At 42.1% G+C, this 27,511-nt stretch overlaps 1 protein-coding gene across 2 annotated transcripts in view; it reads right to left on the reverse strand.

Moving 5' to 3' along the window:
- Positions 1 to 27,511, reverse strand: part of pigf (phosphatidylinositol glycan anchor biosynthesis, class F) — a 119,837-nt gene that overhangs the window by 69,992 nt on the left and 22,334 nt on the right. For both annotated transcript variants that reach the window (XM_043695663.2, XM_043695664.2), the window contains exon 4: positions 2,980 to 3,088. In XM_043695663.2, the coding sequence (XP_043551598.2) occupies positions 2,980 to 3,088 (109 nt within the window). The remainder of the gene's footprint in view (positions 1 to 2,979; positions 3,089 to 27,511) is intronic.

Consider the following 27,511-nt stretch of genomic DNA (forward strand, 5'->3'; position numbering starts at 1 on the left):
CGAACAACCAAACCAAGGTGATCATCCCTTTCTTACTTTTAATTTCTACTCTTATAATTGCACTGGACTATCCCTCAGAAATATTCTAAGTACAGTAGCAATATTTTGCTTAATCAAAAACACCACTTCCCCTTCTCTCTTGGGCCTTCCACCTATAATATCTAAAACCCAGATCAATGAGTTGTCAGTCCTGTCCTTCCCTCAACCAATTTTCTGGAATAGCTATATTGATAGCCTCTGTTCCAGAACTCACTGCATCCCTAGCCAAGCTGTTCAAGTTCAACTACAACACCAGCATCCACCTGGCAATGTGGAGAATGCATAGAATCCCTACATTGGGGAAACAGGTCATTCAGCCCAACATGTCCACAATGACCCTCCCCCCTACTCTATCGCTGTAACCCTGCATTTCCTATGGCTAATACACTGAACCTATACATCCCTGAACACCATGGGTAATTTAGCATGGCCAATGCACCTAACTTGCACATTTTTGGACTCTGAGAGGAAACTGGAACACTCAGTGGAAACCCCTGCAGACACAGGGAGAATGTGCAAACTCTACAACAGTTGCCGGAGGGTGGAATCAAACCCAGATCCCTGGTGCTGTGAGGCAGCAGTGCTAATCACTGAGCCACCCTCCTGCCCTTAAAATTGCTGAGATATGTCATGTATGCAAAAGCAAATTCAACCTGGCCCATAATTATTGCCTCATTAGTCAATTCCTCAACATCAATAAAGTGAAGGAAGGTGTCATCAGTGCTATCAAGTAGCATAAATGCAGCAATAACCTGCTCACTGACAATCGGCTTACGTTCCACCAGTCATGCAGTTCCTGATCTTATTACAATTCTGGCTCAAACATGGATAAATGAGCTGAATTCCAGAAAGGAGGTAGGAATATGGCCATCGACATCAAGACCACATTTGTCTAAATGTGGCATCAAGGAGCCCTAGCAAAACTGTCAACAGAAATCAAGGTAAAACCTTCCATACTTAACACGAGGGAAGACGGTTGTGGTTATAGGTCAGTCATCGCAGCTCCAGCTTCAGCTGTCTTTATCAGAAGGTCAGAAGGGAGTGTTCGATAATGAGTATTCAGCAGAATTTGCAACTCAGATACTTAGGCAGCCCATATTCAAAACAGCAAAGACCAGAACAACATGGAAGTTTCATCTGCTAAATGGTATGTAACATGCACACCACACAAGAACTGAGCAGTGACCATCTCCAACAAGAGAATCTAACAATTATCCTTCAACATTTAATGACATTATCGTCGTTAATTGGCAACCTCCAAGATAATGAGATTTTGCCAATGACCAGAAGCTGACCTGTCATGTAAATACTATGTCAAAAAGTGTGGTGCTGGAAAAGCACAGCTGGTCAGTCCACTTTCTCCTATATAAATACTATGGCTAAACAGGCAGGTCAGGAGCTAGGAATCCCACAAGTAGTACATCATCTCCTGACTCCCTAAAGCCTGTCCACCAACTACAAGGCACAAACCAGGAATTTGATGGAATACGTTCTACTTGCCTGATTTAGTGCAGCTCCAACACTCAAGATACTTAGACACTATCCAATACAAAACAGCACGCTCAATTTACACCACGTGAAGGACAAAGCAATGTGTACCACAAAGACAGCAATTTGTCAAAGCTCCTTCAACAACAACTTCCAAACCTACAATCTCTTACCACCTAGAAGAAGGGCAGCAGATGCGTGCTAACACCACTACCAGATATGCTTCCCTCCAAGTCACACAGCATCTTGAAAGCCACAGTATTGCTGTTCCTTGGGTCAAAATCCTGGAACACCCTCCCTAGCAACATTGAGATTATTGCCACACCACATGAACTGCAGTGTTTAGAGAAGTCAGATCATCATCATATTCTCAGGGGCAAGGAGAGGTGGGTGACACACTCATTTAACGAACAAAATAAAATATAAATTACTCTACCATAGGTGCCTATGCTTTCAGCTGCCTTGAGGGAACTGCCTCCTTAAATCTCTCTACTTCTCTAACTCTTCTCTTTTAAGGCTCTCGTTAAAATGGATCTCTAAATAAATTTTTGATCACTTTCTCAGATTTCTCTATGTAGCTAGTGTTAAAATGTATTCAACATTGCTGTGAAGTAGTACCTTGGATATTTTATGGTGTCAAAGGCATATGCTGTTGTAATTATAAATGGATTGTAGAGTTGTACAAAGTTTGATCCAGTTACTTAATAGTTAACATGACATCAGCTGGTTATGGATGTGTTTCAACAAATACAGAAATGTGATGATTGTGGAATTCTTGGAGTGAGGAAATGAAATTTGAAAATCTGTGTGCTAAACAGCCTAGAGATTTACACCTTATTCTTTATTTGGCCCAGTGTAATTAAGAGCTGAAAATGTGTTGCTGGAAAAGCGCAACAGGTCAGGCAGCATCCAAGGAGCAGGAGAATCGACGTTTTGGGCATGAGCTCTTCTTCAGGAATCATTCTTGAATCATTCCTGAAGAATGGCTCATGCCCGAAACGTCGATTCTCCTGCTCCTTGGATGCTGCCTGACCTGCTGCGCTTTTCCAGCAACACATTTTCAGCTCTGATCTCCAGCATCTGCAGTCCTCACTTTCTCCCCAGTGTAATTTAACTATGTACAGTATTAAACGTGTTGGAGTATTCATCATCCCTGTAGATAAATACTTGCACTTTCAAATGTGATTCTCAAAAGGCCCATACATCATTTTGGCTCCCAGCATGTGGAATTTCAATATTACAGACTGTGGCTTCCTTTATTTTAGAATTGGAAACATATTTGCAGTTAATGGATTTTTTTCATTTCACTTGCAGATGCTTTTTAATTTCTGGTCCTTTTCAAACTTGCTCCCTTCCCATAATGGCACATTTGTAAAAGAGCAATAAGTTACATAGAATAGTAGATTTTTAAAAACAGCATACTTTTCTGGCTTCACATGAACAACTGCATACCTGCCAAGGTCTGTCCCAGTCCAGCGGAATAGGAATTGCTCCAAGCCAGGCTCCAAACAAACTGCAAATTGTGGTGATCTGAAGACTGGTATCCCAGATTGACATAGCCCTGTATAGTAACAAAAAAGGTATCATAAATACAAGGTTACTTCTTACCCAAAAAGACTGAACTGTAGAAAGGCAGAATTGAATTTGCAAGACAAAATAAATTTGGGGAGAAAGAAAAGAAACAAGTGGAAAATGTGAAAGGGAGAACAGGGTAGGGTTTTTCTTTTGTTGCTCTATCCCAGTCAGTCTTCTGCTAGCTCCTGTTCTGGGAAACTCTGAAAGGATAGCTATTGGGCTTTTTCCAGTCAGCAGCTGTCCCATCTAATTTTAGTTCTTGCCCTTGGGGAAGTGTTGTTCTTGAGCCACTGCACCGCAATGTGGACAGGTACAGATTATATAGAACACAGTCAAAACGGTTCTGTGTCAGACATACTGACATTCCACAGTAAACCCAGGGGTCTAGCAATTGCTAATATTTACTCGGGAGATGCGCTCAGACTGAATTTATTATCCCACACTGGTTCTCCTCGTGATGCATTTCCATTTGATAGTGACTTCAAAATCAATCACATATATAGGCAGCATGGTGGCACAGTGGTTGGCACTGCTGTCTCACAGTGCCAGACACCCGGGTTCAATTCCCGCCTCAGGCAACTGTCTGTGTGGAGTTTGCACATTCTCCCAGTGTCAACGTGGGTTTCCTCCGGGTGGTCCGGTTTCCTCCCACAGTCCAAAAATGTGCAGGTCAGGTGAATTGGCCATGCTAAATTGCCCGTAGTGTTAGGTGAAGGGGTAAATGTAGGGGAATGGGTCTGGGTGGGTTGCTCTTCGGAGGGTCAGTGTGGACTTGTTGGGCCGAAGGGCCTGTTTCCACACTAAGTAATCTAATCTAATCTATAGGACTGGAACCATACATAAAATGAGTTGAGGTGGTTAGTTTCCATTACTAAATTCAATTACACAGCTTGCCATAGGGAATGTGAACTCATGCCCTCTGGGTTGTTCGTCTAGCAACTTTTGATGTAATGCTGCACTTATTCAATTACTACAGCTGCAGTTTGTAACAGCTAAAAGCCCAACCTGATTTTCACAGAAAGCCTCCTTTATCAAAGCTTCTGGTCATGCCTCACTTTTAAAATTCTCACCCTTGTTTTCAAATCTCTCCATGGCCTTTCCTCAGCTCTCAGCAAAACAACTTCCTCCACCCCTACAACCCTCCAAGATCTCTGCTCCTCTCCGATTGCGACCACTACTCTAATCAGCATCAGAAGCCATGTTTTCAGCTACCTAACTCCACATTGTAAATTTCTTTTCCCAAGCCGCTCAGGCTCTCTATCCTTGAACACATTGTTTAAAATGTATGCCTTCCACCAAACATTTGTTTATTCTAACCTCTCTTTATGTAGCTTAAAGAGTCAAATTTTGTTTGATGACACTCCTGAGATGTTCTACTCTATTAAACTGTCCAAACTAAATCTGGCTGTTGTTCTATAGTGTTGACCATACAACATCTCAAGCCAACAAAGAAGGAAGCTGTTGATCTTGGACATAGTCATGCCATTTGACAAAAATGACATATTTGGTTTAACAGTTTTAAGAAGGTGGACACCAAAAGTATGTTAAGGAGACTCACTGGATATTTCCATAAGTTTGTGCTATCTAGAGTTTTAATATGAAAGTCTTCCAAAGTTATTTCTGGAAACAATGTAAAACTACTGCGAAACCACGATAACAGTGATTCCTTCCCCATGTTTTCAAACATTGCCAGCAAATACAGACAGCCATATTTAACATAAGTTTTAACTAAGCATAAAGATCCGAAAGCAGGCCATGTCTTAACTAGCTATAATTTGAAGCCATGTGATGCTGGATTGGGCGTCTGGGGCAGAATTATCCTAAATGTATCACAATCAAATATGACCAACCAGTGTGACAATGCTCACCACTACACTGCACTACAGAAAACCATTTTCATAAAGAACTGGTTAGAAGATTGGTAATATTGGACAAGTCAGCTCCTCGAGTGAGCAGATAGGATAGATCATAAAGAGTTATTTTTGTAGTTTGGTTACCATAGTGGTCAGTCATTGAGCATAGCGACCTGTGGCTACCAACATTCTTTTAACAAAAGAACACAAGTTTATTGCACAAAAAAGAAAAGCAAGGTTATGCAACACAATTTATAAAGACGTATACAATCTGGTACATAGAAGGCTTACAAGAGAGGGGCAGTCCCAGACTTCATTTTAGGTATGGAAGTGTGGCAACTATCAGTGGGGGAGGGGGGAGGGGGGGCAGGGAAACTTTCAGATAGTGATCGTAACCTGGTGAGATTAAAGATTGTTATGGAAAAAGACAAGGATGAGCTTAAAATCAAAGTTCTAAACTTGCGAAAAGGTCGATTTTATTAAGATCAGACATGATTTGGCCAAAGTTGTCTGGGAGTGGATACTTTCAGATAAATCGGTGTCAGAACAGCACGATACATTCGAACATGAAATGGGAAGAGTACAGGGCCAACATGTTCCAATAAAGATAAAGGGTGCAACCAACAAATCCAGCGAGCTTGGGATATGGAGAGGTATACAGGATTGGATAAAGAGAATGACAGAGGCTGATGACAGCCACCAAAGACTCAAACAGTAAAAACACTGGAGAATACAAAATGTGCATGGGGATCTTAAATATATACATTGGGAGAGCTAAAAGTGGGAAATGGAAGGATTACTGCAGATAAAATAAAGAAAAATCCTAGCTTATTTTACAAGTGCATTAACAATAAAAGGATAACTAGGGAAACAGTAGTACTCTTAAGGACCACAGTGGAAAATTGTCCATGCATCCAGAAGACATAAGTAAGGTTCTAAACTAATACTTCCAGTCGGTGTTGATTAGTGAGAGGAATGGTGTGGGTATAGAAATCAGTGAGAACTGTGTTTTAATTAAAAGAAATTACCAAGACAGGAGAAAGGAGGTTGAGTGATCTGGTGGGCTTAAAAGAAGATAAATCTCCAGGAGCAGATGAAATGTACCGAATTGTTGAGTGATGAAGGGCTGTGCCTAAAACTCAGTTGCTGCCCGACCTGCTTTTTTTTTCCAGCACCACACTTTCAAAACTATTGTGTGAGGCAGGGCAGGAAATAACAGAGGCACTGGCAATAATTCTCACTTGCCGTCTGACCACAGGAAGGGTGCCAGAGAACTGGAGGACAGCCAATGTGGGACCATTATTCAAGAAAGGAGCAAGGGATAAATGAGGAAACTTCAGGCCAGTCAGTCTAAGCTTAGTGGTGGAAAACTATTGGAAGCAATTCCGAGGGACAGAATTAATCTGCACTTGGTGAGGTAGAGAGATTAATCAAGAATAGCATGGTTTCGTTAAGGGAAGATCATGTCTGACCAACTTGACTAAATTCTTCAAAGAGATGATTAGGTCTGAAAACGAAGACAATGCACATTACATAATCTACTTGGACTTCATTAAGACTTTTCATAAGGTTCTGAATGGGAGACTGATAGAAAAAGTGCCAATGGAATCCAAGGAAATTCAGCAAGTCGGGTAGCGGGAAGCAGAGGGTGAGGTTTGAGGTGTGTTGTGTGTCCGAAAATCTGTGTGAGGGGTTCTGCAGATATCATTACTGGGGCTATTGCTATTTGTGGTACATAAAAATTATTTAGACTTGAATATAAAAGAATTGAGTTTGAATCAAAAATTGGTAGCATGGTAAATAGAGAGGAGGATAGCATTAGATTACAGGGGTATATAGACAGGCTGGTCAGATGGACTGATCAGTGGCAAATAGAATTTAATTCAGATGAGTGTGAGGTGATGCACTTGGGCAGGACAAATAAAGGTAAGGAATACATGATGATGATGATGAATGGCAGGGCCCTGGGAGATGCTGAGAATCAGCTGGACCTTGGTGTGCATCTCCACTGGTCTCTTAAGGTAGCAGGACAGGTAGATTGTAAAGTAGTTATGGCGGTATGAGGAATACTTGCCATTATTAACTGAGAGAGAGTTTAAAAGGTCAGGGAGGTTATGCTGGAATTTTATAAAATGCAGTTTAGGCCACAACTAAAATACAGTGCAGTTCTGGAGCCAACAATATGGGAGGGATGTGACAGCATTGGAGAGAGTGCAAAGGAAATTTAGAAGTACATTGACAGGGCTAGAGAGATTTAGTTATGAAGAGAGACTAGACTGACTTGGAGCAGAGGAGATTGGGGGGGGGGGGGGGGCAGGCATCATGGAGATGATTAAAATTATGAGTATAGACAGGAAGAAACTTTTCCCCTTGGTGAAGAGATTAATTATCAAAAAAGGCATAGGTTAAGGAAAGGGGCAGGAGGGTTAGAGGGGATGGGAGGAAACATTTTTCATCTAGGCAACAGTGGGAATCTGAAATACTGCTTGTAAGAGTGGTAGAGGCAGAAACCCTCGTAACATTTATAACATTTTAACTGCCTTGTATGCCTTGATATTGCAAGTGCACATGAGCCAAGTGCTGGGAAATGGGATTAGAATAGTTTTGTGGCTGTTTCTGACTGGGGCTGATTTGATGGGCTGAAAGGCCTTTTCTTGTGCTATAGATCTCTATAACTCTAAAGATCTTCGTAAACAGCAAAGAAAGATTTAATCCTTGACTCAAAATGTGCCTCACAGGCACTCAATCCAAGTGAAGTGTCACTCCGCTCAGATTTATGATGTTTTTCAGTTAAATGACCCTCCGCAGCATTTTTCCTTGGTCTAGATTAGCCCAAAGACATTTTTTCAGCTTTAATAGTCTAGATACCCCTTCTAATTCTGACAACCTGGAGAATTCTACCAACTCTCACTCGCTAGAGATTTCGACAAATTAACATCCCCGGTTAGGATGGCATTTCTTCTGAACTCAACCTACTAGTTGTACCTGGTCAGCTGTTTGTGAAGTTCATAAAACTCAATTGAGTCATTGAAGTTATTTGCTGAATGTTAAGAATAAGCTACCCAGGAGTTAAGTTGCACACCTTCTTGGAACTGATGTTTCAACTTACAGTTCAAAAATAACTTTGACCTCTGTTTAAAAAAGTCACCTTCACAGAACTGGAAATTAATTTTCATCTTTCTTCCACTTTCGATCCAAGTTCCCAAATAGTTATAAACATTTATCACACAAGTGACTATGAGTCACAGTTGTGCAACAATCACTCTGTATGGTGTTCGTAATGAAATAAAATAGCCAAAGTTTCTTTCACAAGTGTCACATTAAGGTATTGGGATAGACCACCAATTGGTGAAAGAGGCAGATTTCCAGGACCATTTTAAAAGTTGGTAAGAAAGATAGACAAGCTTAATTCATTCAATCAATCATCAATGCTTTAGAAAAGCAAGCTTACTGTTATCAAATTATTGCTGCCTGTGGAAGTAATCAGCTTCTTTGCCCTTTAAGCAATGGGCTTCAATCCATCATCCAATTTTTTTTTTTGAAAAGTGATGCCTTATTTAGCTTACACTTTCTTTAGATAGCAGCATATCAAACAATCACTTCCGATTTTCTTAACGAAACTGTCCTGTAACTTATTAAAACACCAAGAAAACTCAGCACTTGAAGAGTTTACTCAAATTTAACAATTCTCACCTCTCCTTTATAAAGTTCTGTGAAAGCACACAAATATGGGAGGTAAAATTGGTCTTCACCAGTGGATTTTGAACCAGCTGAATTTATATTTTCCATTCACTTGGAAAATACTGGAAAGATTTTAAACTGCAAACCAAGGAGAACTGACAGCGATACTAAGAAATGTGCCTCCAAGAAAATGTTTTAACATGACTGAATATTGTTCTGCGTACTGCAGTGGAAAGATGATGGGGTGTGGTGAAAACGAGGTTGCCAATTCTGACTACTGAGATGGAATAATTTCACTGCAATAAGATCTTTTTAAAATCACGTATAACTTAGTGTCAGTTTGAAACTTTCATTTCAGTATGATTTTCACCAAAATTCACATTTAAAATGCAACCAGGTACATAATATTTTGTACCAAGACGTCACACTCTGTTAGCAAATGGTACACTGGTCTTTCCTTTGCACTGCTAGTTTTTGCCAGTCAGGAAGTTAGAGTTTTTCTCTATACATATGCATGTCATTATTAATAATGAGCAGCTGTCTTACAGTGCGACTGCAGTGTAAATGGGGCAACTCAATTGCAGATCTTGGCTGTGCTCCCAATAAAGCTTCAGTTACTTTAGAGTACAAGACAGTTGTTGCCTTGAGCAATGGAAGCAAGTGAAAAAAATAGGAATGAAGGATCACACATGCACTCAGAGTTTCAATTCCTTTATACTCCAGCCAAGTACTTTGTTTGTTCAGTTGATTCTGAAATGCAAAGAACATTCTAACTGATTTGATTCATGCTGGAATTTGTTCAATAAAACAAAAGGTACAACTACATTTAAAAAAAAAAGAGATTTAAAGGTCAGCTTTAATATTAAAAATAATGGTTGATAGCAGATCCTAGACTGGAGCAGTCTTGAGGAAAAGATTTCCAACACATTAAGTCTCTTACCAATCTCTCTTATTGTTAGCCCATGATAAAAGCCCATAACTGCCAAACATGGAAGTGCACAGTAATTCTAATCCAAGGCCCAAGTTTTTCCAACGTATTTACTTCCACTGAGTATCAGCACTTATTTTGAAGTAGAAATTTAAAATATATGCTTTTGTAATTTACACATCAAAATGTTCAATAGCCTTCTCTTGGATTATTGAATTGAGACCATTTTACGTGAATTAACAAAAGTTTCAGTCTGAGCATTACACTGAAATGTATGGTTTCTTGAAGCATGTACATCTGATTGCACAATCCCTAGTGTTGAAATACTGCAAGAAACTGGAACAATTAAATCTGCATAAATTCTTGTTCTTGAAGGCGCATCCTGTTAACTGTAGCATGGAAAATGTCAGTAGAATTAATTCAAATAGGAAATTAAATAATAGCCATTAATATGAGGTCTCACCTTTAAAATAGTAAAATCTTAAATCTTACGGCCCAACTCGCTGGCCTTTTGAGCAATTTCAAATTTTCTCCCATCACATAACCCTCTGAAACATAAGCTCGCAACTTGACTTACTGCATACTGCAGTCCAGATCGACCAGCTGCCTATGTATTCTGACAAGATGGATTTAATATTTTAACCCCTTTAAAGCTCAAGACTTGTACACAGGTATGTAAATTTTAACATACATACACAATAAATTACTTCATAGAAATTAATGCGATGGATACAATAGTTTGCTCAAGCAGAGACATATAATGTTTGCAGTGACAGTAGTAGTCAAATTATTTTTGACACTAAAAGAACTGATGACACTTTTGATTTTAATTCCAGTGCATATTGAAAATCCATTCTAATTTATTACGAATTTCATTACTTCACTTAATGTTACTGATACTTTCTTTCAAAGCCACCTGCCTTTAAACTTTTGCCCATTTTTCACCCTTCGTGTCGCAGAAAATACAATTTTAATGCAGCTTAGTCAACCACAAAGAAGAGAATTCTGACATCACTGTTTTAATTACTACAGGATTTACTAAATTTTCACAGTTACTTCCAAGAAGCAAACAGTAAAGATTACCATTAGATAGTTTCTTGTGCACAATCCCACAGAGTCACAGATGGATTGTCTACTCCCAGTGGTACACACACAGATTTGGTAAACCCAGCAAGCACCTGAACTTAGATGTACCTTTTCTGTCAATGAATTTCTTTGTAATTCCCAATCCATTACTTTGTTCCCTAATTGCACCTGAATTTCCTATTTTGCTTTTTTTATTAAAAAGGAATGACTTGTCAGAGCCAGTGTAACTAATTCAAAGCTTTCATAATTTAAGTTTCCAAAATGTCACTTGAAGTCCCCTTTCCAAAGAAAACAGACTGATTTTCCACATAACTCAAAATCATTTGAAGCAGGAGTAGATCTAATCAGTGCATCAAGCCTGCACAAATGATTCATTAAGATATTTGTGAATGATCAGACTGTGCACTTTCTGCCCACTTCCATAACTCTCAACTCATTTGTAGATCTAAATTATGTCAGCTGTCAATATAATCAATGACCCAGTCTTCACTGCTCTTTGGAAAAGAATTCCCAAGACCAACAAACCCAAAATAAATTCCTTCTAACTTCCATCTTTAAGCAAGACTCATTTTTAAACTGTGCCCCCACTTCTAAATTGTCTCAGTATTCTCTCAGTATCTAACCCACCACACCCCCACTCAATCTTGTGTTTCAATCTTTTATTCTTCTAAATCTGCTCAATCTTTCCTCATTAGACAAATCCTTCATTCCCAGAATCGGTCCACTGAACTTTCACCAGACTACATTAAATGCAAGTCTCTACCTGCATAAGCAAGGAGACCAAATTAGTGCATGTAACCTAGGTGCAGTTTCATAAATACCTTGTACAGTTGTACTAAGACTGGCCCACTTTCATCCTCCAACCCCTTTGTAATAAAGTCCCACATTATGTTTGCCTTCCCAACGACTCGCTGTTAGAGTCATAGAGATGTACAGCACGGAAACAGGCCCTTCGGTTCAACCCGTCCATGCCAACCAAATATCCCAACCCAATCTAGTCCCACCTGCCAGCACCCGGCCCATATCCCTCCAAACCCTTCCTATTCATATACCCATCCAAATGCCTCTTAAATGTTGCAATTGTACCAGCCTCCGGCAGCTCATTCCATACACGTATCACCCTCTGCATGAAAAAGTTGCCCCTTAGGTCTCTTTTATATCTTTCCCCTCTCACCCTAAACCTATGCCCTCTAGTTCTGGACTTCCCGAACCCAGGGAAAAGACTTTGTCTATTTATCCTATCCATGCCCCTCAATTTTGTAAATCTCTATAAAGTCACCCCTCAGCCTCCCACGCTCCAGGGAAAACAGCCCCAGCCTGTTCAGCCTCTCTATAGATCAAATTCTCCAACCCTGGCAACATCCTTGTAAATCTTTTCTGAACTCTTTCAAATTTCACAACATCTTTCCGATAGGAAGGAGACCAGAATTGCACGCAATATTCCAACAGTGGCCCAACCATGTTGCGGCTGTACAGGACATGACCTCCCAACTCCTGTACTCAATACCCTGACCAATAAATGAAAGCATACCAAACAACTTCTTCACTATCCTATTTACTTGCGACTCCACTTTCAAGGAGCTATGAAACTGCACTCCAAGGTCTCTTTGTTCAGCAACACTCTCGAGGACCTTACCATTAAGTGTATAAGTCCTGCTAAGATTTGCTTTCCCAAAATGCAGCACCTCGCATTTATCTGAATTAAACTCCATCTGCCACTTCTCAGCCCATTGGCCCATCTGGTCCAGATCCTGTTGTAATTTGAGGTAACCCTCTTTGCTGTCCACTACACCTCCAATTGTGGTGTCATCTGCAAACTTACTAACTGTACCTCTTATGCTTACATCCAAATCATTTATATAAATGACAAAAAGTAGGGGACCCAGCACCAATTCTTGTGGCACTCCACTGGTCACAGACTCCAGTCTGAAAGACAACCCTCCACCACCACCCTCTGTCTTCTACCTTTGAGCCAGTTCTGTATCCAAATGGCTAGTTCTCCCTTTATTCCATGAGATCTAACCTTGCTAATCAGTCTCCCATGGGGAACCTTGTTGAACGCCTTATTGAAGTCCATATAGATCACATCTACTGCTCTGCCCTCATCAATCCTCTTTGTTACTTCTTCAAAAAAACTCAATCAAGTTTGTGAGACATGATTTTCCACGCACAAAGCAATGTTGACTGTCCCAAATCAGTCCTTGCCTTCACAAATACATGTACATCCTGTCCCTCAGGATTCCCTCCAACAACTTGCCCACTGGTCTACAGTTCCCTGGCTTGTCCTTCTTAAACAGTGGCACCATGTTTGCCAACTTCCAGGTCTTCCGGCACCCCACCTGCAACTATCGATTATACAAGTATCTCAGCATGAGGCCCTGCAATCATTTCTCTTGCTTCCCACAGAGTTGTCATGTTCTCTTGTTCTGATTCACGTACAAGGACACCCAGACCCCTTGTGCACTGCAGCAATCTGCAGTTCTTCCCGTTTAAATGGTATTCTGGTTTTCTATCCTTTCTGCCAATCGCACAGTACGTTCCATCCCCAATTTTGCCCACTCACAATCTATATACCTCTGAAGATTCTTCCTCATACCCCATTTTCCCACTTTTATTGCACTGTCAGCAAACCTAGCCACATTATTAATGACTCGGATGAAAGGACTGACTACAAAGATTACATATAGTTGAGGCTCAGAACTGCTCCCTGCAGCACACCATTAGTTACAACTTACCAAGCTGAAAATGATCCATTTCCCCTGACTGTTTGCCATTCGTTATCCATTCCTCTCTCCATGGTAGTGTATCTCTCCCAACACCATAAGCCCACGCCTCGAACATAACCCTTTATGTGGCACTTTGAGTGCCTCTGGAAATCCAAATACACTACATGCTCCTTGAGCCACCCACAGTACAACCTCGAAGACCTCTCTCCAATTCCTGAAACGTTATTTTCCTTTTTCAAAACTATGCCAGCTTTGCCTAATTGCATTACAATTTTCTAAATGTGCTGCTACTCCCACCTGAATAATGTATCCTAGTATTTTCCTAACAACAAAAGTGATATTAAATGACCTGTAGTTTTATGTTTTGTGGGTCTGGTTTTTTTGAACAATGGTATTACACTTTCAGTTTTCTAAACTGACGGGAACTTCACAGAATCTAAAATAGAAAATTACACTAATATCTCTGTAGACACATCCTTTAAGATCCCAGCACAAAGGCTGTCAGTCAGCCTTTTGTTCCATTAATCTTCTCCGTACTGTCCATGTAGTTGTGAATTGTTCCTAGTTCCACCCTCCTTTCCATTCTCTGCTTTTCTACTATTTGGGGAATATTTTGTGTCTTCTGCGTGAAGACAAATACAAAATAATTGGATAAAGTTTCTGCCATTTTCTTGCTTCCCATTAAGTTCCCAGTTTCACACAGTGAAGGCCAATTTTTACTCTAGCAGTCATCTTTTTTTACACATTTATAGAAGCGCTTACTGGGTGTTTTGATATTCATTGCTAATTTTTTCCTATTTTTGTAAGTGTTCTTCATTGGCTTTGTTTTCCTAATCTTCTATGTTATGATCCCAGCTGATATTATTACTGGACAAGTCAGATTCCGACTCAAATCTGGCTTGATAGATTATACGCTGTTTTTATTTTGAACAAGATGGTCTTTCACATGCAATGTTGCAGATTTGATTTTAATAACAAAATAAGTTTATGACATAAAGGAAATTAAGAATAAAATACAATAATTCAAATTATTCACATATAACACAAATCTAATGCATTTGAAAAACAAATTGTAAAATACAATCTCAGTTACCCATACAACACTCTTACAGTACTCACACCAGAGAGACTTCCTTCCTGTCACATAAATGTATAGGGCTTAGTTAATGATTACTTCAATTCCCAGTCTTGAGAGCCTGTTCATATCTGTTTCAACTCTTCAGACAACTGAGCTTAAACCTTGTCATCTTTGAATAACTTGTGGTGTGGAATTTTAAAATGAAACTGAGATAATTGATTTGTCACAGTTCTAAACCACCTCCTTTTGCCAGGAAGAATTGTTTTACGTTCAGCTCCAGCCAAAAGTCTTCTGCAAGCTAAAACCAAAATGGCATTCAAGCTACAAGTGTACTCACCCACCACCACTCTCCAAAATGCAAAAGTGAAATTTGATTCTGGAACCTTCTACCTGAAGCTGAATACCCAGTGGTTTCCTCTTTATGCTCATAAAACTCACCCAATGAAAACAAAACTCCATTACTCTACAGGGAGTCTCTAACACCAATGTTTTAAAGTAAACCAGCATGACTACAGAAATATACACAAGTTTATCACCAAACCCCAAGTGCCTCTCCTGCCTTGAGCACGCACCCTTAATCCTCCATGTTCAACAGCATCAGGAGTGTTGAAAGCGAGGACCGGGGGCTGCTGGGAAGGTAAATTAATCTTTTAAAAACTTACCTCATGCATAGGTAGAGCACACATGGGATGGGCTGAGTAAGTGAATTAATATATTTGAATGGTTGCTTTACACTATTTAGGTAGAGTCTCCCACCTGTCCTCCTCTAACCAAAAAAAAGTTCTATGCACCGGATTGGTAAGGTTACTAGTTTTATTTTCCAATTGTCTCTTTGGGAATTCAGAACAGTGGGAATGGATGTTAGGGCAGTTCACTGCTCCGTCTGCAGAATGAGAGGGATAAGAGTCACAACCAGTGTCCCCACTGACATCATCTGTAGGAAGTGCACCCAATTTCAGCTCCTCGGAAACCGCGATAGAAAACTGGAGCTGAAGCAATTTCTGGTCATTCAGGAGGCTGAGGGAGTAATTGAGAGGAGTTACAGGGAGGTAGTTCACACCTCAGGTACAGAAAAAAGGTAGATGAGTTACAGTCAGGGGATGGAAAGGGAACAGGCAGACATTGCAGAGATCCCCTTGTGGCTGTTCCCCTCAATAACAAATTTACTGTTTTGGATACTGTTAGGGGGAGGGGGGAGGGGGGATTTACCAGGGGTAAGCCATGAGGTACAGGTCTCTAGCACACAATCTGTCCCTGTTGCTCAGAAGGGAAGTGGAAGTGGGGATGGGGGGATTGGGGTGGGGGAAAGAGGAGTAGAGCATTAGTCATTGGAGACTTCATAGTTAGAGGGACAGATGGGAGGTTCTGGGGGAACGAGAGAGACTCTCAGTTGGTGTATTGCCTCCTGGGTTCCAGGGTCCAGATTGTATTTTTGGGATCCTTTAGGGGGAGGGGGGAGCAGCCCCAAGTCGTGATCCACATAGGCACCGATGGCATTGGCAGGAAGAGGGATGGGTATGTAAGGCAGAAAGTCAGGGGGCTAGGGTGGAAGCTTAGAGAGCTAGGACAAACAGAATTATCATCTCTGATTTGTTACCTGTGCCACGTGCTTGCGAGGCGAGGAATAGGGAGAGACAGCAGTTGAACACGTGGCTAGAGGGTGGGATACAGATACCTGGATAATTGGGGCTCATTCTGGGGTAGGTGGGACCTCTACGAACTGGATGGTCTACACTCAAACCAGAAGGGTACCAATATCCTGGGTTGAAGGGTGGGGTTTCATCCTGGAGTTCAGTTACTAGTGGGGTACTACAAGGATCTGGTTTGGCTCCATTGCTGTTTACCATTTTTATAAATGACCTGGATGAGGGCATAGATGGATGGGTTAGTAAATTTGGTGATGATATTAAAGTCGGTGAAGTTGTGGACAGTGCAGAAGGATGTTGCAGGTTACAAAGGGACATAGATAAGCTGCAGAGCTAGGCTGAGAGGTGGCAAATGGAGTTTAATGCTGAAAAGTGTGAGGTGATTCACTTTGGAAGGAGTAACAGGTATAGAGAGTACTGGGCTAATGGTAAGATTCTTGGTAGTGTGGTTGAGCAGAGATCTCAGTGTCCATATGCATAGATCCCTGAAACTTACCACAAACTTGATAGGGCTGTTGAGGTTGTGTATGGTATGTTAGGTTTTACTGGTAGAGGGATTCAGTTTCAGAGCCATGAGATCATGTTGCAGCTGTATAAAGCTCTGGTGCAGACATACTTGGAGTATTGTGTACAGTTCTGGAATTATTAGGAAGGATGTGAAAGTATTGGAAAGGGTGCAGACGAGATTTATCAGGATGCTGCCTGGTATGAAGAGAAGGTCTTATGAGGCAAGGGTGAGGGACTTGAGACTGTTTTCATTAGAGAGAAGGAGGTTGAGAGGTGACTTAACAGAGACATGCAAGATGATCAGAGGATGAGATAGAGAGGACAGTGAGAGCCTTTTTCCTTTTTGGTGATGGCTAGCACGAGGGGACATAGCTTTAGATTGAGGGGTGATAGACATAGGGCAGATGTCAGTGGTAGTTTCTTTACTCAGAGTAGTAAGAGTGTGGTACGCCCTGTCTGCAACAGTAGTCAACTTGCCAACTTTAAGGGTATTTAAATGGTCATTGGATAAACATATGGATGATAATGGAATAGTGTAGGGGCTTCAGATTGGTTTCACAGGTCGGCGCAACATTGAGGGTCAAAGGGCCGGTACTATGCACGATGTTCTATGTTCCAATCCTGGTATCAGGCATAAAAGAGAGTATCTGGGACTCTCATTCTCATCTGCAGAGAAGAGTATCTATCCCACTAATTGTACGGTTCTTCAGTGCAAATAAATTTCTTTTTACTCTTCGTTTGAATGGGTTCTAATGCCACAATGCCACAATGAGTTTGCTAATTCTCCATTCAGCCTCTGCTCTCGCTCATACAAGTTAAAAGAACTTTAATTTTATTAGACAATTGCAAAGTCTAAGGTTCCTCCACAACTGTCTCCTGTAACCCACATACTTGCTTCACTCACAGTCATATCAGCCTGTCCTTATCCTTGGCCTTACAGGATACAGAACTTCAACAAGCAAGTCTACAGGAAAAGACAGAGTGGTATAGGCTGGCCCAGTAAAGAGATGACAGCAAAGAGAGAATTGAAAGTTGGAGTTTCATTCAAAAGCTCTCTCATTTCTTATCTTTTGCACCAATGCTTCCAAGTTAGGACTCAAAACGCTGCCACATTGTCAATGGTCAAACCTACTCCTGTACAGACACAGATGGAGTAATCTTTACTGGGCTTTCATGGGCTGCACAACCCAATAGGCCTAGAACAAGCCCACCACAGCAGTCAAGGCAGGATCACAGCAGCTTCAACCTACGCTGAAACTGCAAAGGAGGCATCACAGAGTGATGGCAGCAAACTCAAAAGAAATTTTAACTCTCAGTTATACATGGGTGTTTAGACAAAATGTTAAGTTTTCATTCTTTTAAATGTTATTGCCATGGATTTGATGGTGCTTACTGCTGAGCTGGAGGCAAATTGCCCCACACAAAAAAAAACACCCACCAAGTGCACAATGTGGCATTGATTTCACTTTCCCAGAAGTTGATTCATTCTGAGCAATAGCTGACAGCAAACAACAATAGCATGCCATCAATTGATGAATTTTCACAGACAGCAAAACAAGTTGTAACATTCATACTTTCTAAAATTAAATAATGACTGGAATACACAAAAGGGATTAAAGGTAGAGCGTCCTGACCACTCGGGCAATGCATTGAAAATTCAGCCCCACTATCCCCATAGTCACAAATGTAAATGTTTGAATAAACCACAGAATTGTGTAATCCTACCGGTCTAATTCAGGATCTCAGAATATGCACACTAGATTTTTCCATTCACAAGAAAATAACTATTTAGTATAATCAAATTGTAATGATTGGAACCAAGACCAAGTGGATCTCATGAACCACAAACAAGGATGGGACAGTCAATAACCTGGGCCAATCAGGGAGCCCTGGCTGACAGATATAAACAGGGGTTTTCCAACTCTATTTTGATTTAGTCCCTACCCTCCCCTTCATGGTTTTGATCATACAGCACTGTCCCTTGATGTGAAGGGCAGTGTTTGTCACTGGCCACCCAGGTGTTTTCCTATCTTCCTGGTGGTGGCATTTGAATAAAGATTCGTGCACTTTGTGTCCTTCACTGTGTCTCACACCTGCATGCACACACCATGGGTGCTGGGGGAAAAAATATGCACTACTGCACTTAGGTGGTAGTGTGGGGGTTAAAGAAAAAAAATATATAAACAGGTAATAATAAGCACTACCGCACTTAGGTGGTAGAAAAAAAGGTTAACCGGGGTTTCTCGATGCGTGGGGGGGGGGGGGGGGGTGGGGGGGGGTGGGGGGGGGGAGAATGGGTGTGCTCCTACACCTGGCCAAACTTCCATAAACAGGTCCAGGCAGCAGACAGTGGATGGGGTTGTTAGGGCCGACTGCCTGCCCCTCTTCTGGGGTTATGTTAGAGCCCGAGGGTCTCTGGAGAAGGAGCATGAGGTGTCCACCAACACCTTTGAGCGGTTTAGGGAGAGGTGGGCACCACAGGGAGCGGAGTGTATTATTTCCCCCCAATTCTATTTTCATTTAATCCCTGACCTCCCCTTCAATGTTTGATCATACAGCATTGCCCTTTGAGAATGGTTACTGGCCATTTGGGTGTTTCCTTTCTTCCTGGTAGTGGAATATAAATAAAGATTTACACACTTGCTGTTCTTCACTGTGTCCAACACCTGCACACACACGACATAGGCGCTGGGGAAAAATAAGCACTACTGCAGTCAGCTGGTAGTGTAGGGGAAGGAAGAAAGGGAAAAAAGAAGAAAAAAAAAAGGAGTATTAATCAGGTCAGAACGGCCGAGCACCAGACGATGCGTAGGGGCAGGCTGAGATCTGGAAGGCTTGTGGGCTGCCTTGTGCGCTGTCGTACCAGGGAGGGGGATGGACTGTCCTTGAGGTGGCCAAAAGGTGTGTCAGGATGGACGAGAGCCAATGGGAATGTGGGGGCAGACAGAGAGCCTGAAAGCAGGCAGGCTGTCCTCTACACTGTCACCCCGGGCAGGTAACAGGTTGGACTGTCCGGGGGTGGCTGGAACACTGGTTTTAAAAATAGTTCTGCATTTCAGCTCACTTTTGAAAAGGACTGAAATAAAAAAGCACATTCACAATAGTGTCCACAAAAAAGGTCTTTCTAACTAATGGAAAAATAATCAAACAATCTTTTTAAAAAAAAATCATTGCAATTATTAAATGAGAGTTGTAACATTCCATAAATATAAAATCTGCTTTTTCTTTCAGGAGCAAGCAGATTGCTCAGGGCGCCTAGTTGCAAAACGCTTCAGAGAACATCCTGGGAGACTGCACCAACCAACCCCAATGCCCCATGGCTGAACACTTCAACTCCCCCTCCCACTCTGCCAAGGACATGCAGGTCCTGGGTCTCCTCAATTGCCACACCCCAACTACCTAACACCTGGAGGAAGAGTACCTCATCTTCTGCCTTGGGACCCTCCAACCACACTGCATCTATGTGGACTTCAGTTTCCACATTTCCTCTCGCCCCACCTATCCCAGTTCCAACCTGCCAACTCATGACCTGTCCATCTTCCTTCCCACCTATCTGCTCCACCCTCCCTCTGACCTATCACCATTACACCCACCTCCATCTACCTATCACCAATTACATGACGAATGTCAATACATGACAGGATCTGCTGGGAAGAGTATCAATGGATAGACAGTAGATCAAAGGTAGTTTAGGGTTGTCAGAATAGCACTGGTTCTTGATTTGGTATTGAGCCCCAGGTTTTTGTTGCTGCTTTGCTCATGAAAGGTTAGATTATCTATCATAATTTTCATCCACCTTTGCGCCCTGGGCAGAAATCTCAGTCTTCCAGCAATGGATTCTCTACCATCAACCTTCATTTTAACTTCATCTGAAAACCAAAGATGATATGCTCCTTCATCCTTATTCACTTGCAACTGCTCTGCTGCACCATGTTGTTCAGGCACAGCAAACTACCATCATTCTCAACACCTTGGCTGCCAAGTCACAAACCTGTACTTAGGTACCTGAAACACATCTTCATTAATCCAATGGCTTGTTCCACGACACCGGATAGTCATTCAGTCTGCCTAAACCTTACCAGAATTGCTACTAACAGATGCCCTGAGATGAGCCAAGTTTGAAGAGGGCAACCCTTATCTTCCAGAATCCAGTCACAAAATTTGTCTCCTACAGTGTTTCATGATGGATCACAGTGAACATGGAAAATAACTTCATGAATCTCCTTTGGCTGCATATTGATGAACAAATATCTCACAGACATTGTGAATCCAAGTGTTCAATTCTGGCATTTGCCATCACTACAGAAGGTTACACAACTCTCTTTTTGGCAACATTAATTATTTGAGACAGAGGATGTCGTTATGTGCAGCTAACTGTGACATCCTCAATATATCTCTGGTGTGGAAGGAACCAGTTTTAAAGAAAAAATTAAGTTTGCTGCTGAGTTCCACAGCAATAACTGTCTATCTACCAGGTCCAAATGGAAGTAGGTCTTCTTCTGCTACCATCTGATGTAATGCTGTCAACCAGTGGATTCATTGCTCTTCCAAATGTCAATCTCATCTGTGTACCTCTCTCATCATGGTACAGCAGCATTGCTTGTATGGTGATTTTTCTGATGCGCTGCCAAATGCATCCAACATATTTGAAAGTCTCCAAAAGGTTTAGATAAAGTTGTATCCACAGAAGAGCTCCCAGCCAAATATTCACTAGAGGGAACAGAGACACTGTCATGGAGGTAACCATAAGATTAAATAGCCCATGACCGACAACTCAAAAGTGTTCAGTTATTGTAACTATCCACTCACACACATGGCCCCCATTCTTGGAGGATAATATTCCTCATACGTTTAATTCACATTTTGATGTCTGAGCAGTTGACTGCAATTTTTTCGGTCATTCACTTACATAAAGTGTGAACATTTTTAGGGATCCTTAACCACAGTGGAAGACAACCTGGCTCAATTCCTCATCTATTTGTAATGTTTCACCAAATTACTACGATCCAAGGAAACAAAGTCAAGAATACTTAACCAAAATAAAGATACCAATACATCATGAGGCAGTTTTCAAAAAGTGGTTAAAAAGCCTTATACATAATTTTCCAACTCTGATCAGATATTCAGTATTTACAGAATCTTACTGCTGCTTTTTTTTCCTTTCAGCATGCAATTCATTTAAGGGGAGGCAATGACCTAGTGGCATTGTCACCAGACTTGTAATCCTATGTAATGTTCTGAGGAGCCCGGTTTGAATCCCTATGACAGACAGTAGAATTTGAATTCAACAAAAAAAATCTGGAATTAAAAGACTAATGACTTCTATGAAACCACTGTTTATAGTTATAAAAATCCTTCTGGATCACTAATGTCCTTTAGGTAAGGAAACTGCTGTCTTAGCTGGTCGGGCCTATATGAGTGTCCAGACTCTCAGCAACGTGGTTGACTCCTCTGTATACAGAGGAAGTCAGTCCGGGTGTTCCTCAACAGGAGACTTGGATGAATCAGGACATACCGATACTGTAAAAACCAGGTGTGAGGCCTTCAGATCAGGAGACCCGCTCAAATAATAAGAATCCAAGTATGACCTTCGCAGAGCCATTAAGACAGCCAAGGACAAATACCGATCCAAACTAGAGACCCAGACAGACACCCGGCGAATATGGCAAGGTCTGAATGACATCACAGGTTCTAAAAAGAGACAGTGCAACATAGCAAACAATGACAAATCCCTTCCAGATCGTCTCAACGTCTTCTATGCTCACTTTGAGCAGAACACCTATTCTGACAAGTCCTGATGAAGCTATCCCAACAGTCACTGCATCAGAGGTCAATCAACTTTCCTTCCTGTGAATCCAAGAAAAGTGATGGGACCATACAGAGTACCAGGCCATGCACTCAGAGCATGCACAGATCAAATGGCAGAGGTGTTCTCAGACATCTTCAACTCTCCTGCAGCAGGCCATTGTCCCTGCCTGTTTCAAGAGGACCAACATCATCCCTGTGCCTAAGGCGGCTCATGCAGCATGTCTCAATAACTACCGCCCAGTGGCCCTAACTTCAGTGGTCATGAAGTGCTGTGAAAGGCTGGTCCTGGCATTAATCAACTCCAGCCTCCCCACTACTCTTGACCCACTCCATTTGCCTATTGGACCAACAGATCTATGTCAGATGCCATATCACTTGGCCTTCGCTCCTCCCTAGAACATCTTGACACCAAGAACAGCTGTGTAAGAATGCTACTCATTGAAGGCTGAACTGTAGTCAACACTATTATCCCCTTGAGACTAGTTACTGAACTTAGTGATCTCGGACTAAGCCCCACTCTGCAATTGGATCCTCAGTTTCCTGACCCACAGGCCACAATCAGTAAAGATTGGGGACAATATTTCATCCTCACTAACACTCGAGCCCCCCCCCCCCAAGGGTGCATACTCAGCCCCTGACTGTACTAACTGTATACCCATGACTGCGTCACCATACACCATATTTGGTGGGCGGCACGGTGGCACAGTGGTTAACACTGCTGCCTCACAAGGCCAGAGACCCGGGTTCAATTCCCGCCTCAGGCGACTGACTGTGTGGAGTTTGCATGTTCTCCCCGTGTCTGCGTGGGTTTCCTCCGGGTGCTCCGGTTTCTTCCCACAGTCCAAAGATGTGCAGGTCAGGTGAATTGGCCATGCTAAATTGCCCGTAGTGTTAGGTGCAGGGGTAAATGTAGGGGTATGGGTGCTTTGCGCTTCGGCGGGTCGGTGTGGACTTGTTGGGCCGAAGGGCCTGTTTCCACACTGTAATGTAATCTAATCTAATATACCATTTACAAATTCACTGATGACACCACCATAGTCGGTTTAATCACCATCTGTGACGAAACAAACTACAGACAGGAGGTGGAAGACCTGGAAAAATGGTGCACTGAGCACAACCTAGCTCAATGCTGGCAAAACCAAGGAACCGATCAATGACTTTCGGCGGGATGTTACTCATGCTCCCCTTCACGTTAACAGCACAGAGATGGAATGAGTGTCAAGCTCCTGGGAGTGGTCATCCACAACAAGCTTTCTTGGACTCTTCATGTGGACGCACTGGTTACAAAGGCCCAACAATATCTTTTCTTTCTCAGGCAGCTGAGGAAATTTGGCATGACAGTGAATACCCTTGCCAATTTGTATAGGTGCACCATCGATAGCATTCTGTCTGGATGCATCGCTACCTGGTATGGCAACTGTACCATTCAAGATTGGAGACTGTTACAGAGAGTGGTGAACTCGGCCCGGACAATCACAAAGGCCAACCTCGCACCTATAGAATCCATCTACCAGGCCCGCCGTCAAGGAAAGGCTGCCAGCATTCTCAAAGATCCATCCCACCCTGGCAATGCTTTTCTACAACCTCTACCATCGGGGAGAAGGTACAGACGCTGGAACACACGCACCATCCGGTTTCGTAACAGTTTCTACCCTACGGTTGTTAGAATACTGAATGGATTCACAAACTCTTAACATTTGCCTGTACTTGTGTTTTTGTTTTTGCCGCTATTTACCTATTATTTACTATCTATGCTACTTAACTCTGATCTGCCTGTATTTCTTGCAAGACAAAGCCTTTCACTGTGCCTTGGTATGTGTGACAATAAATTCAATTCAATTCTTAACTGCCCTATGAAATGGCTTTGCAAGCCACTCAATTGTATCAATAACAAGAAAGAAAACAAAAGTAATCAAACCAGATGGACCATCTGGCAGCAACTAAGGCACTGGAAACAACAGCAAGAGATCACCTTTCTTTCAATGCTGCTGGATCAAAGTCCTGGAACCAGCCTCTCCAACAGCTGCCTACACCTTTGGGTCTTCCTACAGCAAATGGTCTGCAGCAGCTCAAGGCAGCAGCTCACCACCACCTCCTCTGGGGCAACTCAGCACAGGCAATAACTATTGGCCCAGCTAGGGACACCTGTATCCCATGAACAAAGAGAGAAAATATAAATCATTCATTTGTACGGATACCTCAAACTAAAAGCTTAAACTAAATCAAATATTCTAGATGTTCAATATTAATGAGAAACATTTGGCAACTTACTTATTTTTTCAGTGTGCTACTTACTAGGATCAGTGTGGAGTGGATTTATATTGTTCAGACTGAACAGACGTAGCTACAGAACAGAATTGCAGGTCTTAGTATTCAAACGACTTATTCTGTTTATGTGAGTTAACTTGAAGATGTTAACATAAATAAAATTGGAAACTATTCAACATTTGGACAAATAAATGCACCAGGAATTTCAAGAACATTGATATACTGGGTGGCTGATATGACTGCTTCATTGAATTAGGGAAATAATTGTTTAACAGCTATTATTTTCTTTGGTCAAAATTCAGTCCATTACTAGGTGGACCTGCAATCTAAAATCCAGAAATAAAGAGAGCCTCTACAAAATGTAGACCACAACTAGAATGGATGGATGCACTCACTGGGTAAACAAGAGTCCAAATCTTGAATAGATTCAGCAGATCATTGAATCATAGAATCCCTACAGTGTAGAAATAGATTGAGAATAGACAATATACAATAGGTGCAGGAGTAGACCAATCTGCCCTTCGAGAATGCACCACCATTCAATATGATCATGGCTGATCATTCCTAATCAGTATCCTGTTCCTGCCTTATCTCCATAACCCTTGATTCCACTATCCTTGAGAGCTCTATCCAACTCTTTCTTAAATGAATCCAGAGACTGGGCCTCCACTGCCCTCTGGGACAGAGCATTCCACACAGCCACCACTCTCTGGGTGAAGAAGTTTCTCCTCATCTCTGCCCTAAATGGTCTACCCCGTATTTTTAAACTGTGTCCTCTGATTCGGCACTCACCCATCAGCGGAAACCTGTTTCCTGCCTCCAGAGTGTCCAATCCTTTAATAATCTTATATGTTGTTGTGGTTCTGTTCGCCGAGCTGGAAGTTTTTGTTGCAAACGTTTCGTCCCCTGGCTAGGCGACATCATCAGTGCTTGGGAGCCTCCTGCGAAGCGCTTCTTTGATGTTTCCTCCGGTGTTTATAGTGGAAATGTCCCTGCCGCTTCCGGTTGTCAGTTTCAGCTGTCCGCTGTAGTGGTTGGTATATTGGACCCAATATACCAACCACTACAGCGGACAGCTGAAACTGACAACCGGAAGCGGCAGGGACATTTCCACTATAAACACCGGAGGAAACATCAAAGAAGCGCTTCGCAGGAGGCTCCCAAGCACTGATGATGTCGCCTAGCCAGGGGACGAAACGTTTGCAACAAAAACTTCCAGCTCGGCGAACAGAACCACAACAACGAGCACCCGAGCTACAAATCTTCGCACAAACTTTGAATCTTATATGTCTCAATCAGATCCCCTCTCAGACTTCTAAACTCAAGGGTATACAAGTCCAGTCGCTCCAGTCTTTCAGCGTAACGTAGTCCCGTCATTCCAGGAATTGACCTCATGAACCTATGCTGCACTCCCTCAATAGCCAGAATGTCTTTTCTCAAATTTAGAGACCAGAACTGCACACAGTACCCCACGTGAGGTCTCACCAGGGCCCTGTACAGCTGCAGAAGAACCTCTTTGCTTCTATACTCAATCCCTCTTGCTATGAAGGCCAGCATGCTATTAAGCTTTTTTCACTACCTGCTGTACCTGCATGCTTACCTTCATTAACTGGTGTACAAGAACACCCAGATCTCTCTGTACTGCCCCTTTACCTAAATGGATTCCATTTAGGTAGTAATCTGCCTTCCTGTTCTTGCCACCAAAGTGGATAACCATACATTTATCCACATAAAACTGCATCTGCCATGCATCTGACCACTCACCTAACCTGTCCAGGTCACCCTGTAATCTCCTAACATCCTCCTCACATTTCACCCTGCCACCCAGCTTAGTATCATCAGCAAATTTGCTAATGTTATTACTAATACCATCTTCTATATCATTAACATATATTGTAAAAAGCTGTGGTCCCATCACTGATTCCTGCGGTACCCCACTGGTCACTGCCTGCCATTCCGAAATGGAGCAGTTTATCACTACTCTTTGTTTCCTATCAGCCAACCAACTTTCAATCCAATTTAGTACTTGCCCCCAATACCATGCGCCCTAATTTTGCTCACTAACCTCCTATGTGGGACTTTATCAAAAGCTTTCTGAAAGTCCAGGTACACTATATCTACTGGATCTCCCTCGTCCATCTTCAGAGTTACATTCTCAAAAAATTCCAGAAGATTAGTCAAGCATGGTTTCCCCTTCATAAATCCATGCTGACTCTGATCTATCGTGTTACTACTATCCAGATGTGTCATAATTTCATCCTTTATAATAAACTCCAGCATCTTTCCCACCACTGAGGTCAGACTAACTGGTCTACAATTTCCTGCTTTCTCTCTCCTACCATTCTTAAAAAGTGGTACAACATTAGCCACCCCCCAATCCGCAGGAACTGATCCCGAATCTATTGAACTCTGGAAAATAATCACCAACGCATCCATGATTTCTCGAGTCACCTCCTTCAGTACCCTAGGATGTAGACCATCAGGCCCCGGGGACTTATCAACCTTCAGACCTAACAGTCTCTCCAACACCAAATCCTGGCAAATATAAATTCCCTTAAGTTCAGGTCCTTCAGCCACTGTTACCTCAGAGAGATAGCTTGTGTCTTCCCCAGTGAACACAGATCTGAAGTACCAATTCAATTCTTCTGCCATTTCTTTGTTCCCCGTAATATATTCCCCGGTTTCTGTCTTCAAGGAGAAAGTGAGGACTGCAGATGCTGGAGATCAGAGCTGAAAATGTGTTGCTGGAAAAGCGCAGGTCAGGCAGCATCCAAGGAACAGGAGAATCAACGTTTCGGGCATAAGCCGTTCTTCAGGAATGAGGAAAT

This window comes from Chiloscyllium plagiosum, unplaced genomic scaffold (assembly GCF_037043375.1).
Source record: "Chiloscyllium plagiosum isolate Xiang-an unplaced genomic scaffold, Cpla_swu_hap1 HiC_scaffold_10, whole genome shotgun sequence".
Classification (NCBI taxonomy): domain Eukaryota; kingdom Metazoa; phylum Chordata; class Chondrichthyes; order Orectolobiformes; family Hemiscylliidae; genus Chiloscyllium; species Chiloscyllium plagiosum.